Source organism: Hirundo rustica, chromosome Z (genome assembly GCF_015227805.2).
Source record: "Hirundo rustica isolate bHirRus1 chromosome Z, bHirRus1.pri.v3, whole genome shotgun sequence".
NCBI lineage: Eukaryota > Metazoa > Chordata > Aves > Passeriformes > Hirundinidae > Hirundo > Hirundo rustica.
In genome coordinates, this window is record NC_053488.1 from 61228660 (window position 1) to 61244092 (window position 15433).

Sequence of the window (15433 nt, forward strand, 5' to 3'; positions counted from 1 at the left end):
TATCACAGAGGCATTATAATCAATTTTATGGTGGGGGGGGTTAACTTAGTCTGTATGAGATATTACTGACTACTTGAACTTGATAGTTTTGTTATTTTGATGTCTACAAAGACAAGTACTTTGCTTGATAAGTAATATGGGTCTTGGATTCTTGCCTAACTAAACTGTAAGTGACACAGTTGCAAAACAACTTATAAAATCAGGTGTGGCGATCCTTGATTTTAAGAGCCTGGACAAATAAAAAAAATACAGGGTTAACAGGATGCCTAAACACTAATGACGTAGATAAAGACTATGGAGTGATCAAAAGACAGTGTTACCCACTAAAATAATTTTGCTGTGGCAGGCTCCTTACCCGCTCTGGAGCTTGCCTGGCAGGCTAGACTTGGACAGGCATTCATTCAGCACCTTGCATTGCTAGTGAAAGTGCAGAGCAAGGTTTACCCTATCTTTAAAACACAACTTCCCATCCTTTATCCACAAGATTCTTCTGTTGTGAGAGTGCTCTGCCTTCCAAGCTATAGGCTGATACACTAACACAGGAGAGAAGGATACTAAAGAGAGAACAGAAAAAGGATAAATCCCTCAATACAAGAATCTTCCCTTTATGAATAGGAAGGCTGTGGGTGCCAAGCGTTGCTGATGGTCAAACTGTGATATTTGTGCTTACACAACCCTTGGGCAAAAGTCAGAATAAAGCCTCTGGCAAGACATTTAATTCCCCTGTCTTTCTCTTGTAGTTGGATAACCTTCAGATAGTACCAAATGTGCCTAGGATTTTCTAGGCACTTCCAAATGATGTGGGTGGTGTTTTCAGGACCATAGTTTTGGATATGTAAGTACCTGGCTTATGGGCAGAGATCTGTATTAGGCTCCTGATTCGTCTTTTCAATGTGGTCCAGAGAAGTTGTTGCTGGATACAAACTGATAGAAAAGGTGAAGATAATAGTGTCACAGCAGTCAGCATTACTATCTTACAGTAGGAATGGGAGGAAGGGCAGGAATATTTTTCTTCTGGATTGTGATGTACTCCATGCAGTCTCTTCCTCTACTAACTGTTCTTTACCAGCCCATCATAGCAGAATAACCACTCCCACAAGCTCTGTCCATGAGAATGGTGACCATGTGTGTGTTTTTGTGTGCACAATCCTGTACCCAACCCATAGATTTTTAATGTTGTGTTGGAAAGTTGAACAGTAGTCAAACTTGTCAGAAAGGAAAAAAAGAGTCCATATCTCATGTGACCACACACAAAACAACTGTTGGGCTGAGCTCAAGACTGCAAGCTAGACATATCAAATTTTGGTTAAACCTGAATTGTAGATACATGTATTGGCAATAATGACACTTATTAAATGAGATACAACTTAATTTCCACTTAGGGCCATCTGATGGCATTTGAATGGAATTTAAACAGCCCCAGACACATATAGGTCCAGAGCAATTCCAAAGTCCTCAAACAATTAGATACCATCAGTGAAAACTGGATCCATGTTACATTCTTTTACAATGTATGTATACAATGTAGTTGTAAGGAACAATGTACTATAGCATTCCGTCTCCTCAGCCTCAAGACTTCACTCTGCCACAAGGTTTCCTGGGATGATTTTCTTGGGTGGACGTGGTAAACAGAATTGTTCTTAAGTTCACAAAGTACACCAATAGTTTTGGGATATTTCTGTAGTACTGGGTTTCCTGATTTTGTTTATATAATCCTCATTGTTAGTGGTCTGCTTGTTTGCTTCATAGTGCTTTCAAAATATTGACAGAGACAATTATAGAGAGGATTGGTTTAATTTGCACATTTATGTCCTCAATGAAAGGCTTTGGATGGAGAAAATGCTGAGGGTCTATTTTAGAGGAAAAATGTTTTCTCTAAAATATTTTTAATTTCAAGGTATTAATATGATACTCTCAAAATATATTTTAAGATTTCATTCAACAAATACATTTAATACTATATTTTAAACTCCTTTGGAAGGGTATCAAAAATGCAAGAAAAGCTATCAACCAAAAGGAATCCCTCTTGACAACACTGAGATGTCACTGCAGGTACAACATACATATTCAGCCTAAAATGAATGGTCCCCAGTCTTGCATTTCAGTAAGAAATAATGTAAAAAATGTGAGCTATTGCAAGCTGAAAGAATCTTTCCTCTCAGTTCTTTTGGGTTGACTCCTAAATATTAAATCTTTACATAATCTTGATTCTGCAGGCAAGTCCCCTCATGATTTTTTAATTTTGCTGAAATGGAAACAGGGAGGGGGTGAGAAAAATTTAAGAGAATGGAGGTGACAAATAATTTTCCTTTTTCTCCAACATTTTAATTTACTTAAGAGCTTTGTTCCCAGACTAGCAGCCATAGTGGAGACTTCAGTAAGATAAGAATGCACAAAAACTTTACAGTGGTGAGGCTGGCTTGATAGCTTGTGATGACATGAAAAGTCAAATTCAGCTAAAGCTTTGACTACAGATAACCTCACTTAGCATTGTTATCTTAATGAAAAGCAAATAGAAAATCTTCCACCATACATCCAAAGTTACCTAGGACCTACAAAGAAAATACCCTCTCACAGAAAAAGCTTTTTAACCAATCCCAAACATCCTCTTACAAAACAATTAATCTGAAATCTTTCTTTAAATAACATCACCATATGTTCAACATTTTTAAAACCAACTTCTGGAAATAATATGCATACAAACTTACTTAATGTTTAACATTGCTGACTTAATCCATGCTCACTGTAAAGTGTCATTTACCACTTACGAACACAGCTACCTTGCTGCATTAGAAATCATGGGATTGCATTTGCAGCAGAAGTGCATTTAAAATTGAACCTAGTAACACCTTCAAAATTATGCTTGTTATTTTGAAAATAACTTAGCTAGAATTTAAGTAATTTATCACTATCCATGCATGGCAATTCTTCCTAATATTAAAAATATTATTTAAAATAAGAGTGTACATCACCACAAATACAAACTTCTCTGAGGTACAGAAACACTATCTCAGTGAGCTTTTCGTCTTGTTTGGGTTTTTTTGTTTGGTCTTTTTTTGTTGTAGTTGTTCTTTTTGTTTTGGTTTTGGGGTGGGTTTTTTGTTTGTTTTTTGGGGGTTTTTTTTGTAAATGTACACTCAAAATTCCTTCATAAACAAACACTTTAAACCTAGATTTCATGATCAAGAGACAGAAATTTTGATTGTTTTGTTTATGGTTCTTGCTTAATGGAATTTGTTGAGGGTTTTTTCCTAAATTTTCTTAATATCAGATCTTGTGCATCCCTTTTCCAAAGGAGGATCTAAACAGTGATGAGACATCGAGATGAGCTGCAGCTCTCTCTTTTCCTCAGGCAGAGTTAATAGATTGATTTCTGGATTCGTTTTCTGCCCCTCCTCTCTTAAATGCAAGCAGTCCTGCATGAGAGACAAATCTGCCCTTTTGAGAAGCTTGCAGGGTCAAGGCTTGTTTGTCCTCTTATCTGACTATCCGGGATGGAAAGAGCTCCAGTTTTAGCTTCACATGAAGTTGCTAGTGAGCTTACTGCAAATACTTCAACAAGCTTTCCAGAGAGAAAATGGTACTACTGTTTCTTGTGCTTAAGAAGCTAAAGAAACATCTTGCACAATTGGAATTATGCCGTACATCATAAAGAAACAGTACAAAACATAAGCTTTTTTTTTTACTTCTTTTTTCTTTTGTTGCTCTGTCCTGCAACTTAAGGATTAGTCAGATTCGTCCTGGAATACTTACATGCTTCCACATGAGCAGGGCAGAATAAAAAATATAAACAAACAAATTCCAGACTTCTGGCTAGTTGCATTACATACATTAGGCTCTTTCACAAGTGAAATTGTTCTGTAATAAAGCCCATTTTGGAAAAGGGTAAAAAAATTAGTAAACCAAAGGGGGAAAATAATGACCCTAAATGGGGCAAAATAGCAGATCTATTGGAAAGATGACAAAAACAGGATGTTAAGGAAAAAAATTAAGTGGAGTCAACAAGGTTACACATAAGTAACACCTTAACATTAAATGAAATCTATTTTCCATTTTGACCTGGAAACCTCTTCCATTAATTACTAAAATCTATTTACACAGCAACTAGATAAAATCAATCTGATTGCTCACACCATTTTTGGCTCACTTTCTGTGGGCTCTGAGCATTCAAGAGACTGGCTCAAAAGAAGTCGATATTTAGATGTTCTGAGTTTCCATGTTTTGCCTCCTACAACACTATCCTAGCCATGATTTCTGCTGTGCACTTTCCTCTGTACTGGATATGCAGCATTTTGTTCCTGTCTCTGTCCCATTGCCCCAGGAAAGACACGTATGGAGGCCGTGTTTCCTACCAACCTTATGCAGAGGCAAACCGTGCGCTAGTATCTCTGTCAGGCTTATTATGAGGGGTTCTGACAGGCCCCAAGGCTGAGCTCTCTTATATTAACCAGATCAAAAGCACAGTCCGGCAAAAGTTAAAAAAAAAAACCAAAAACACACAGAGAAAAGTAGACAGAGAACAGACAGTACTCGGGGAACTGGGATAGACACAAACCTTCTTCTACAGTTATTCTCTTTCCTCCTAGGAACATCCAGGAAGCTTCCAAAAGAAGTGATATTAATACATGAGGTGGAGTTACTCCAGTTACCACATACATATACTCTGATCCTGTCAGTTTAGCTAAGACAAAGACACAAGTATGGGATATAATTCTTCTGCTTCGGAGAATACTTCCTGTTATGTAGGCAGAGTCTTGCACAATAGAAGGCAAAATATACCTAGATCAGCTGTACTATGGCTGGAAATGAGCACTGCTGGAAGATTTCTGAGACAAGTACGTGCTTAGCTTTAATACCAGTTATTAAATACTTCAGAAATTAGCAAAGTCTGTTTAACTTTAAATCATTGTTATTAGATGACTAATTTTTTTTCCTATATCTTGGACATCAGAACACTATCAATTTATTACTATGATCTTTTGAAACTTATGCCAAAAGTCAGATTTACATTTTCTATCCAGCGATTCTGAGATTAAAGAAGGTGCACACTTTCCCCCATATATAACTAGAGCCAGATTAGCTTTTAAGTGAAGTTCCATCTACCTCAGCCTATAGATACCACAGACTCATATTAATGTTCTTACAGCATGGCCTGTCTCAGTCTTGACCATATTCTTAGCTGCGGTTCTCTGGCAGCAGCTTGCCACTGAAATAAAACAATCAAGATACCATTAGAGAACAGAAAATTTTGCAAGGCTTTCAAAAATGAAATCGGCGTAAATTCTGATTTTAACAGCACCACTAGCTGTTTTACCTCATGGTCTGACCTTGGCTTTCAAGGGAGCCTCTGCCGAGTGCTGGTGATTCTAGCGAGCAGCAGCAATGCATTTCCTTCTCTAATCTCAGCTGGCAAAAGCTGCTGGCTTCAAGTACTTACTTGAAGGGCTTTTCCCCAGTGTGTGTCCGGATGTGATTGTTGAGTGTTGTGGCACCAGCAAAGGCACGCCCGCAGTAGCCACACTTGAAAGGCCTGTCGCTGGAGTGCGTGACAACATGGTTCCTCAGCTCTGAAGGCTGGGAGAAAGACTGGGAGCAGTGACCACACTGGTAGGGCCTGCAACAGGAAAGAGAAACGGCGTGCCATCAGTGCTTTCTGCCGGCATGAGCAGGAAACCACACAGAAGGGAGATCATAGTCTTTCCAGGAATTTCCAAAGAGAACTGTGGGTGCACTTCTCTGGGTGTTTCTTGGCAAGCCCATACCCAAAACTTCACAACCTTTTTAACACATGTGAAATTCTTGGGCAGGAATTAACTGAGAGTCTAGGGGGCCCATAAACCACAATTCAGCAAACTAGTAAGACTGCACTGCACATCATATGCCTGCCTTAATTCTCTCAAGCTCAACACAGAAAAAAGAAAGACCCACAAACACTGGAGCTGAGGGACTCATGAAATCTTCTGTCTGTTGGTGCCAGCTACAGGCTTACTTACAAATGCACGTCTGATGGTTATGTGTATATCCTAGCTGTATTCTGTAGATATTCACAATTAAACTCCTCATCTTGCTTAGGATGTTTTAGAGATCAATTAATTCAATAAGAGACTTGAAAAAAATGACCACCATATTACAATTATCTTTCTGTTTTCTTATTTTTGTTGAAAGTCTTTACACTTTATTAACATTTTTCTCCAATCCAGACTGAAAATATCTTTGGGGGGGGATCTTGAAAGGTAAACCAGAACTCAGATTTTCAACAACATATCTTGTTAAAAGCAAACATAACAAACAAACACACAAAACTGACCAATATGTTACAAATTCAGAATCATAACAAGCAGACTGTAAACACAGAAGAAAATTATATGAGACAGCAATGTGAGACTGGTCTGCTGAAATGCTAACTAAAATAAAATGCCAAGAAATCATGTCTATATATTTCTCTTTGGTAAAAGTGGCTTAATATCAACATCCTCCAGGGTTTTTTTTTTTTTCCACTTCACATTTGTTTTAAGTTAGTAGTAGAGTCCTGAATGCTTATCAGACATTTTTTTAAGAAAATTAATTTTTTTTTTCTTGAAGGATATAAATGATTTTTTCCCTACACAACATTTTAACTCTTGATGTCTGCATTTCCAGAGCCAATGGCCAACACAGCTTAATTTCTCTCTCTGTAATAAATGTATATGTTTAAATGGCTAGAAACAAAAACTAAAGGGAAAGAGACAATGGCGACCAGGCATGTACAATTCAATTAAGTGCAAAATAAAGTGAACTAACTCATTTGTCAAGTGAACTGCTTAATTGTGGCTACTTGCATCACTGAACACAAATACTATTATTTTACAGTGCTTCAGAACACTGAACCCTGATTGTAGAATTTTTTAGCTTGATTAATAGCTCAGTATTCATCAATAACTCAATAGCTTACAATTTTAATTACTTGCATTTGAAAATCTAGCTACTCTCCAACAAGTCTGAAAGTAATATATAAAAGCTGTGGAAAGGTAATTTAGATTATATGGCCCTTAAAGATTCACAGATATATGTAAAATAATATTTAAAAACAAAAACAAACAAACAAACAACCCCCCCCAAAACAAAACAAAACAAAACAAAACAAAAACACCAAACAAAAAAGCCCAGACCAAAAACCAAGAAAGTGTTTAAATATTTCTCTTACTGGAAGACAAATAGTAATATGCCTGGTTTTCACCTTTCTTGCAACCCAAAGTTAATTTACACAGAAAATATTTATCAAAGTAGGTATGAAATTTCAAGAGTTTGGAAAACAGAGATAATTGGTGAATGCAATTGATAAATTGGTGATTCAAACAATTTTAACCAAAATAATGCAATAATATATTCTTTATCCAAGAAACATTGATTTTTTAATAGTGAAGGAGACCATTAACATTTATTAGCCTCTGGTTATCTATTTTTAACAGCAACCACAGAAAATGTTATAATGCTACATAAAGCAAACTAACCTTTTATTTTGTTAAGTGATAAATTGATCAATGTAATTAATTTAATCCAGTGAAAATTCACACTGTAACTTGTCAGTAAACAGTCAAAATTTCAAACCAGATATAAATGAACATTGTGATTCCAAAGAATATGGGTTCATTGGCTCAGAAGTAATGTCTTCTTTACAAAATACTCAGAATATATTTCACTGGCTCATGCTTAAGAAAATAAAGCCTGGTAAAAGATCACCTATTGTTAGATCACTTTGACTGCATTTTTCTCATTCATCCACATCTAGGGAGAAAAACTATTTAAGAATTTACCTTTCTCTTTGCAGAGGATGTATTTATGCTGTTTATACCCAGGTCATTCTATTTAATACTAAAATGTGTAATTTTTTTTAAGCTTAGATAAATGACACCCATTAGGCAAAATTAATTTTAGAATTAGAGCCTAAAAATGCATTCAAATATTGTAACATCTTAAAAATGCTTTAATTTACACAATTGCAGATTTAAATATGCCAACTGTTGACAACATTTGGATACTACTATTTTCCAAAGAGCAAAAAAATTTACATTCAGTATGTACAAAAGTTATCATTCTGTTCTCTGGTAACCATTTTACTGCACTCAGAATTCTTTTTGTTGGAAGAAAATAAAATCAATATGTTATTTTTCAAAAAAAATGAACTTGGTGCCAAACGACTGAGTACAAGCAATGCTCGGTTCAGTGGGTACATCGACATGGGCAGAGCACGCCCGCCTTTGATGCGGCAGTTATGCCTTCCGCCATCACTTTTGTCTGCACTGGGACAATGAATTAATGGTGACCTCACTATAACAGAGTTTTGCAGACAAGAAGGAACAGCGGCAAAGTGACAGAAATGTTGGTCTTCATAGGCTGTACATTCAAAAATCCACTTTTGGTTTATCAGCTCAGAAAAACTCATTTCCTTGGAATAACCAACACATGTATTTTACTCTCTCAAGCTTCACAGTACCCATGTGAGTCAAAATCTTACCAGACAGTAATTTTAAGTTACAGTTAAGAACAGCTAAACTGATTACGGCAGTGTGCAGATGAGAATGATGTACTGACAGGCATCAAAAGTAATTCTAATGTTTTTATATTAAACACCTATTTATGTGGGAGGTTTTAGTCCACATATTTCTTTTTGAGCTTGAATTTAGAAAGGAAATCTACTTACCCTGAAGAAAAATTTCCTGTTGGAAAAAAACTACACTGTTGTTATTAATCCCATGCATTATTGATAAGCTCTCTAGGTTTACTGACATTTACAATCCATCAGCTTTTTCTAGAGACCCTAATCTTACCGTGTCTGACTGTATGATGGCCTGTATAGGAACACAGGCCATCTAAAGTGAAATTCTGAGAGCAATTCTAATGTAATAGTTTTCAGGTTTTGTGGTAATTTATTCTTTGAGCTTTTCCAAGTTGTTCAAGGCACAGTTTTCAAAATGAAAACACCAAGGAATAAATTTTGCTCTCTCAGCCAAACAATCTCTTGAATGATTTTGCTCTTTGGTGATGTCTTTTCCTGTCTTAAAATTTTCTTACTTTTGCTGCTTCAATTTTTCTAGGTGAAACTACATCATGTGTGGGACCAGTACAAAACTCATGCTCCCCTGTAAGGCTTACTAAACCTCACTAAAGCTCATGCTTTGGGCAGGGAATGTAGAGCCCCTAATATGGACAAAGCATGTCAGTAGAATAGAAAAATCCATATGCTTTTATCTGAAATAGCTACTGAGAGACAGCTGTACATTTTGATTAATACTGCAATAGCAGAATAGCAAAACTGACATAGCTGTATTTGTCTTTTACTATTCCTCTGCCAAAAGAATATCTTCTTCAAATTCTGACTCCTAAATATATCTGTTATTATTTATTTTCTACATCATAAATTATTAATTGCTTGAATTATTAGAACCTTGAAAACTCTAATCATTATTTTCCACTGCATTTTCCAATTATTTCCTTTATGATGGATAGGATTTTAGTGTGGCCTCCTCAGAAGTGAATTTGCTTTTTTCAAGGGGCATATGGAATTCTAGTGCAGTTCTTAGAAGAGAAATTGCTTGTAAGAGTGAGATACTGAATACTTGCAACTTTATCACTGAGCCCAGTGAGACAAAATAGCATAGCACAGCACTCTTTTCCCTTAGAAAGAGATAGAAAAGCACCAGCTGAAAGGAGAGACTGGAATGTGATTGAAAGTGCTTTTCTCCCTGTTGATGGCTAAGAAGTAAAAAACCAAAAAGATCATAGATTTATAAAATGGTCTGTGTTGAAGGGGGCTTTGAAGACCCCTTTAAAGACCATCATGTTCCCAGCTCCTTGCTATGGACAGGGACACCTTCCACTCAAGGTCTCATCCTATTTGGCCTTCATCATTCCCAGGATGGGACATGGACAGCTTCTCTGGGAAAATTTCAAATCTGTCTCATTACCCTCACACTAAAGAATTTCTTTCTTATATCCCGTCTAAATTTACCCTCTTTCAGTTTAAAGCCATCCCTTGTTCTATCACTAAATGTCTTCATAAAAAGTCTCCTTCCAGCTTTCTTGCCGGCCCCTATGGGTACTGGGAAGCTCATATAGGGTGGGTGTCCCTGGGCCCTTCTTTTCGCAACAGTGAACAGCCCAAACACTCTCAACCTATCTTCATCTCTCTGATCATCTTTGGGATTGTCCCCCGGACTCTCTCTATCAGATCCACATCCTTCTTAAGCTGGAATACCCAGAGCTGGATGCAAGCTTCAGGTGGGATTTCACAAGAGTTGAATAGATGAGGAGAATTATTTCCTGCCCATGCTGTTATTGACACAGCCCAGGACATATCTGGCTTTTTGGGTTGTGAGGGCACATCTGGCTCATGGCCAGCTTCTCATCCACCAATATCTCCAAGTCCTTCTCCTCAGGGTTGTTCTCAGTCCATTCTCCACTCAGTCTGTATTTGTGCATGGGATTCCCCTGACCCACATTTAAGACATTTCATTTGCTCTTGTTGGACTTCATGATGTTCATACAGTCCTCCCACCTCTCCAACCTGCCAAGGTCACTCTGGATGGTATCCCTTCCTTCCAGCATGTCACCTGCCCTATGCAGCCTGGTGTCATCAGGGAACTTGCTGACAGCAGGCTTGATCCCACTGTCCCCGTCCCCAAGAAACAATGCTGTGCTAAATAGCATCAATCCAAATAGCAGCTCCTGAGGAACATCCCTGGTCTCCATTTGGAGACTGAGCTATTGACCACAATTTTTTTGAATCTAGCTTTCCGGCCAATTCCTTATCCATTGTGGGAACTGACCATCAAATAAATCTATGTCTCTTCAGAGACAAGGCTGTTGTGTGCAAACACTTTGCACAGGTCCAGGTAGATGACCTCAGTCTCTATTCTTTATTCACCAACTCTGCAAAATGTTGTAGAAGGCTACCAAAATTGCCAGGCCTTAGTGAAGTCATGTTGGCTGTCATCAGTCACCACGGTTTCTTCCATGTGCCTTAACCTAGTTGCCAGGGGGGATCTGCTCCATGCTCTTGCCAAGTACCAAGGGGAGACTGACTGCCCTGTAGTTCTCCAGGTCTTTCTTTTTAACAGTGGGTGTTATGTTACCCCTTTTTGAATCAGCAGGAGCTTCACCTGATGGCCATGACCTCTCAAATATGACAGATAGTGGCTTAGCCACTTTATCCACCATTTCTCTGAGGACGTACACATGCTTCTGCCCAGGCCCCACTGGGCTTGCACATCTTCAAGAACTTTAGATTGTTTTCAGTCTGATTTTCTACAGCCGGCCGTTCTTTGTTCTCCCAGTCCCTGCTTTTGCCTTCTGTGACATGGGGGTTGTGACTGGAACACTTGCCAGTAAAGTTATTGACTAGCTTAGCCTTCACCATGACCCAGGTCACCAGGACTCCTGCTTCCTTCTAGAGGGGGCTCACATTTTCCCTGGTCTTCCTTTTATCAACAATGCAACGACGGAAACTTGTTGTCCCAGATGTCCCTGCCCACACTTAATCCTATCAAGGCTTTAGCTTTCCCAAAGGGATTCCAGACTGCATAGACAATCTGTCTGTACATCTCCCAGGCTACCTGTCCATGCTTGCACCTTATGGAGGTATGCTTTTTGTCTTTGAATTCATGCAGGAGTTCCCCATTCATCTGTGCAGGCATCCTGGTGGTTTTGCCTGACTTCCTCTTTGCTCATGGGCTTAGAGGAGGTGATTGATCACATGGTCTCAAAGAGAGGGACATAGGGCTCCCTTAAACTCAGGACAGTGTTTCTCATTATTATTGGGCAGAGTCTGCCACGTTACAGCCTCCACAAGAAACCCCTCAAGAGCAGGGCAGGTTGAAGTGGGGCCAGCGTCAGCTTTCAGGACTAGTTCTTCATACAATGAACAGCTTTAAGAGCACAGCTGCATCCAGAGGAGTTAGGTCATAATTGCTCTCACAGGAAAGTATTTTTGAGGAACACCATCTTCTAGTAAGTTGAATTAAGGCTGAGAACAAAGACACACCTCAGGATACTGCTAACTTGCATAGAGAAACATCCCTAGCATCAGCAGAGCTGTGGGTGGCTACCTTCACTGCCTCTGGACTCCACCTCCCCTTCTGCCTTGGTGCTCCTCTTAGGCAGCACAGCTGCTGTACTGAGCACCTCAGGCATCATGCAGCAGCAGGGATGGCAGAGCTGGACCTGCTGGAAGTTCTGCAATCATCCGTTACAAATATTTGTGAAGAAACTAGCAAAAGCAGAAAGCCAGCACACTTGGAGTACTTGCAAGCTTCTAAAGATGTCAGGGAGAGTTACTGCTCTGTAAACCTGTTATTGTTACTGTCTCCGAGTACTGGGAACTTGCAAACCTTTATGAAAAGATTATACAAGAACCATCATTAAATTCAGCATGAAGTTTACTTTAACTGAACAATAATCAATAAACAGAAATGGACAACTCTTTCTCAAAACACATATTTTTTCTAAGTCTGTTTTGGAGAGGTTCAAATCAATTAGTGGAGAGCCTCAAGATCAAAGACACAGAACCTGTAATGAAAACATAAATGCAAAATGGACTAAGCCATTATCTTAGAGGAAAAACATCTATTAAATTGATAACTTCAGCTTTCTGTTAAGAAAAACAAAACAAAAACAAAAACAAAACAAACAAACAAACAAAAAACCAAAACCAAAACCAAACAAAACAAGCTTACTAATTAATATTGAGTTGATATTGCAAAACATGAGTATAATAATATCTTTTGAGTAAAGAGAATTGTGAGTGACAGATCTCACACATAATCTATCATCCATTAACATATTTATGGAGTATGCTTTCCTTCAGATTCTCAGCTTGAATACATGGCAATCAATGAGAATATATATCACACAGATGTACAGGTTGTACCTAAAATATGCCACATAGAGCTCTTGGGAACTGTAGCCTTCTGCCTTCCCACAGCACCAATGTATCCTGAATCTGGTGATCATAGTGATATGGAAGAGTGATGTCTTTAAAAGAGACTGTGTCATTATCAGAAAAGTGGTTACTGTTAAAAAAATCAAAATCAACTTCTCTAAAAATTGTTCATTGTGATAAAGAGTTTTGATTATGCCCCTTTTGAGTCTTCCAAACAGGATTGCTGGGAATCTCTGCAGAAGTATGGAGGAAATAATAATAAATTTTTAAAAACCCAAACTACCCCACCAACAAAATAAACAAAGAAACCCCTACGAATGTAGATTTTCAGCTCTTGCTTCCAGATATATCTTCTCAAACTGCTTCTGTCTGATCAAGGCTTAAAAAAGTCTCAAAGGCTCAGAAGGTCCCCGAGTTCAAGATTTTACAGATTTAAGTTTCTACCTCCCACACCCACTTCAACCCCAATTACCTTCAATTTCAAAGAGAAGCCTTAAAAAATGTAACAAGCTAAAAATATTTGGTGAAAAGGGAGAAGTATATAAGCAAACCAATAAATAATTAAAAGTTATTTTAAATTAAAATCTTAATCTCGAAAAAAAATAATAATTTAAAAAACCACAGCAGATGATTTTAATAATTACTCCTATTTGGGATTAATAATATTTTTAAATTATTTTTATTTATTAAGTGACCTGCCTCTTAAATAAGATCATTTATTTCTCACTACTTCATGGAATTATGTATATTATGTCCTGTTTTATGTCTGCTCTCATTTAGATGTTTTCTTAATCTCAGTTATTGTATTATCTTTGTTTGGATTTCTTAACCTTCAAGTGGTCTGCTTTTCTCAAATTTCAGATCATGAATTGGACTCCTGTATAGATTCAAAGGTGTGTTTCCTACACAGCATTGCTGCAAAACAAATACTAAGCCAGAACAGATAGACTAAAGTCTATCTCCTGGAGATGATAGGCTCTGCTGCTTCAGTCACATGAAAGATGCAGTAGCTGGTGTGCTCACAAATTGCTGACAATAAATGAGGAGATGTTTATCAGCTGGAGTCTTGTTGCAGAAGTCATTGAGAAAATAAAAGTCATTGAGAAAATAAAAACCAGAGACATCCAGTACATTGGGCTGGAGAGCAGGTATTCTTTCACAAATCATACCGTAGTTTCATGTCTCATGGAAATTTTGTACAACACTGTAAAAATTTTTCACCTTGAAAAATGCAATATGTTTAAGAAATAAAAGGCCACTTTTTCTAGACACTAAATAACTGGTACCTGCTAAAAGACAAAAAGTTTCCTGTGATGTAAGCTCAAACTGTAACGGTTTCTAAGCTGGGATATGAGAACCCAGATCCCAGGGCAGTACCTGTTATTTATGGTAATTTCAAACTTGGAATGAATTGCAATGACCTTAATCATAGCAAGACGATTTCCTACTATGCCCTAGGGTATTCTGAGCTGACAATGCTCCAGACTTTCTTGAGGAAGCTGCTGGCTGGGTAGGCACAAGAGCGACTGAGAGGTAAGACACCATGAATCATCACCCTTCTAATGAGAATGCTCACTTTTAAAAGGGAAGACCAGAAATCCAGTCTGTGTTTCAGACAATATTTGGCACAAACATCTCAGGGGGAAATAAATAGAAAGAAATAAAATTAATTTTTAAAAAATAATCTCTCGCCTTCAAGATGGAAGATCTAATAGTCAGACAGACTTATCCTCATTTTCTTTCTCTGACAAAATGAATATTTAGGGGTCACTTAGAGGGAAGATTAGTGCCATTAAGAGAGACTCCTCTGGCATTAACTATTATCTGCAACTTGCTTCTTCATAAAGGAAGACACAGGTTCAAGTAAAGGATGAAATCTAGGTGTCACACCTGATTGGATGAATCACTGAAAAAGTGTGTGGAGGGCCTCACAACATACCTTTCCCATTCTCTAGGCTCCTCCGGATGGATCCACCGTTTCATGCTTTACAGTATGCTTAGGATGCTTTAATACTGGAAACATGGAGGTCCATGACATGTAGGAGAGCAGACCTTTCAGGACCAACATTCTACATTGTTACACTTAAATTACCAATTGTGTCCTACAGCTTCCTTAGCAAGGCATTTGCTTCCGCTGAGGCAAGCATAAAACCCAGAAAAATGTTGAAAGGGCTTGTTTGCCTTCACAATATTATCAATTATTTAATTTCCTATGAATATTAGCTTTGGATCTAATTAGCCCCTAACAGGCTTAACTTTTCTTCTGGAAAAGTGGTCTTATTCTCTCAAAACCCATAGAATCACACAAGTATGTGTGTACATGTAGATAGTACACAAAATACACAGGGAGACATAGACATGCATACAAACACATGCACAGACTCACTCTTTGCTATTTTTTGGTAGTGTTTTGTTAACTGTAATTCAGAATTAAATGCTGCTTTTAGAATAACCTTCCAGGGGTTCAGCTGTTCTGCTCAAATCTTCACAGCTGAAGAAGAGACAAAACATAGGCAG

The 15433-nt window shown here is 37.9% G+C and overlaps 1 protein-coding gene across 1 annotated transcript in view; it reads right to left on the reverse strand.

The window, feature by feature from the left end:
* The window catches only part of PRDM6 (PR/SET domain 6), a 77078-nt gene that overhangs the window by 2277 nt on the left and 59368 nt on the right, over nt 1-15433 (reverse strand). Inside the window, exon 7 of the mRNA XM_040090633.2 lies at nt 5438-5614. Coding sequence (XP_039946567.1) covers nt 5438-5614 — 177 coding nt within the window. The remainder of the gene's footprint in view (nt 1-5437; nt 5615-15433) is intronic.